The sequence below is a fragment of the Pieris rapae genome, chromosome 11, assembly GCF_905147795.1.
Source record: "Pieris rapae chromosome 11, ilPieRapa1.1, whole genome shotgun sequence".
NCBI classification, from domain to species: Eukaryota; Metazoa; Arthropoda; class Insecta; order Lepidoptera; family Pieridae; genus Pieris; species Pieris rapae.
This window is the reverse complement of record NC_059519.1, coordinates 5324606-5326877: the sequence shown is the minus strand read 5'-3', so window position 1 is coordinate 5326877 and position 2272 is coordinate 5324606. Positions and strand designations below refer to the sequence as shown.

At 30.4% G+C, this 2272-nt stretch overlaps 1 protein-coding gene across 1 annotated transcript; it reads left to right on the top strand.

Moving 5' to 3' along the window:
- Positions 1 to 955: 955 nt before the first annotated feature.
- On the top strand, positions 956 to 1978 carry LOC110998920 (ER membrane protein complex subunit 6). Its single transcript, XM_022267732.2, has 2 exons — positions 956 to 1306; positions 1623 to 1978. Exons 1-2 carry the CDS (start codon positions 1174 to 1176, stop codon positions 1829 to 1831), a joined length of 342 nt encoding a protein of 113 aa, XP_022123424.1. The 5' UTR covers positions 956 to 1173; the 3' UTR covers positions 1832 to 1978.
- The last annotated feature ends 294 nt before the right edge of the window (positions 1979 to 2272 follow it).

Sequence of the window (2272 nt, the reverse complement as noted above, 5' to 3'; positions counted from 1 at the left end):
CACATCGGTTTTCTGTTTTGACAATGACAGCAATCTTAGAACTTTAACCACAGTTGAAATACACAAAACAACATATAAGTTGGGTTTCTAATATAATTGTTCTTAGAGTTTAGACACATACGAAAGTAAATTGGCAGGGGGTCTAGTCAAGACAGCTTAACAGTAGTGTATGTAGAACAATGTAGAATGTCGTAAACTAATTTTTTTTATGAAAATGACAGCTAGTGTCGACAGTTGGTAGTAGTTCATTTAACTTGTCAATGTTGCTAGATCTATAATTAACGAATATTAAATGGTCAATAATAATTTTGACTCCATAGTCATTATTATTATTATTGAAAGTTATTAATCATAATTCTAAATATTAGAGACAAGAATATTAGTTTAAATCATTATAATTATACGAGTTGGTTAGAAGCTACATAAAATTAGAATCATTCATAACTGAAATTTTTTTGACAACGTTTTTTGAAATTTTGGCCATTAAATATGGCGATAGCTATATTGAATTATTGCAAATAGCAGTTTTTTCTACACTGCCGATACATTAATTGGCCGTTGACTACCGAAAAGCGTGAGCGTTAATGTATGTCTTTTCGTAGCACTGTCAGTCTGTCATGACATGTGTCATGTCTATAGGGCCTAGGCTACCAACTATCGACACTAGCTGTCATTTTCATACAAATTTAGTTTTCGACTTTCTACATACACTACTGTTAAGCTGTCTTTACTAGACCCCCTGGGATTAGTTCAAATTTTGGCCACGCCTAGATTTAAGTCTAACTCACTCTAGACAACGATTTCCATAGATTTTTTAAACAACTGTCATAACAGAGTGGTCTGTGGTCTCTGTGGTCAATGATTCTAATCATTTTTGCAATTGGCCTAAAAGAGTTAGATACCAGACTGGCTGTATGGACTAAAGTCCTTTGCCTTTCCCATTAGGGATAAATTGAAGAAAAAAAAATAGATACCATTAACCAAAAAAAAAAAACAATTTTGTAAAAGTACTGAGTAGCTCTATGCAGTGGCAGTATAATTATTTACAAAAATTGATATGTTATTTTAAAACTTAAATTTACGATTTCTATTAAAATTTAAAATCGAAACAATTTGTGTAATTTGTCCTTTAAGCTTCTGATTAAAACTTTAACCACAACAATTGACGCAAACATGTCTGTAAGTCTTAAAGCGAAAGATAATAAACCAGAACGTATAGCATATAGCGAAGCAGCTTTAAGAAATAATGCGATAGTCGTGGAATACTGCCGTACTTCCATGTCGGCGTTATCAGGCTCAACTGCAGGTTTGTTCTATGAATAATTGTTGTATTCTTTATTTTTTTAACAACCAATACCATAGTTGACCCTTCAGAATTTCCAATATATTTCCAATATTGCTGTAGTAAATTATATATTATATCTATTCAGTGTTGGGTTGCTTGTTTTATACTTGTTTTTTACAAATAAGCATATTCGAAATTAAGTAATTCCCAAATTTTGCTTGGGTTTACTCAAAAGCATACTTTAGTAGTTTTGATTATTTAAATATATAATATCCATTTTTATTATTATAAAAATAGTAGGAACATATAATGATTTTACATGTCATATATTTTACAGGTGTTCTTGGCTTGACCAGTCTGAATGGATTTGCATTCTACATGTTTGCTGTGATTATTCTATGGGTGATGTTTATGATCAAAGCAGGGCCCAACTGGCCTAAATACTATGTATCAAGACAAAGTATACTAACAAACGGATTCTTCGGCGGACTCTTTACCTATGTTTTATTTTGGACATTTATATATGGAATGGTACATGTCTATTAGAAGTATTACATTAAAGTATAGCTGCAATTTAAAAGTAAAAGTTAGTAAATATAATATAATGTGACATTATGGTGAAAAAGTTTGTTTGATCATATTATTTTACATACTAAGTTAAATTTACAAAATAAAATATTGGGGTGTAAATGAGAGTAGGTTTTTATTAATAATTATATTTCCTATACCTAAATAATTTTAATAGAGATATAAAACAGTTATGGTTTAAACCAGAGTTCCCCAAACTTTTTGTGTCGTAAGACCCCTTGCCATGTTTTTCCATAGTGGGTAGACCCCCTTACCCCTCTTACTACCTGTACCCCCTGATATTGATTTCCTGTAAATTTTCTAACTGTAATGTAGATTAATGTTAAAAACTTAAAGTAAAAACACATGTTAATTTATATATTTATAAATTGATTTTTTTTTGTTTTTACAAGTTCCACA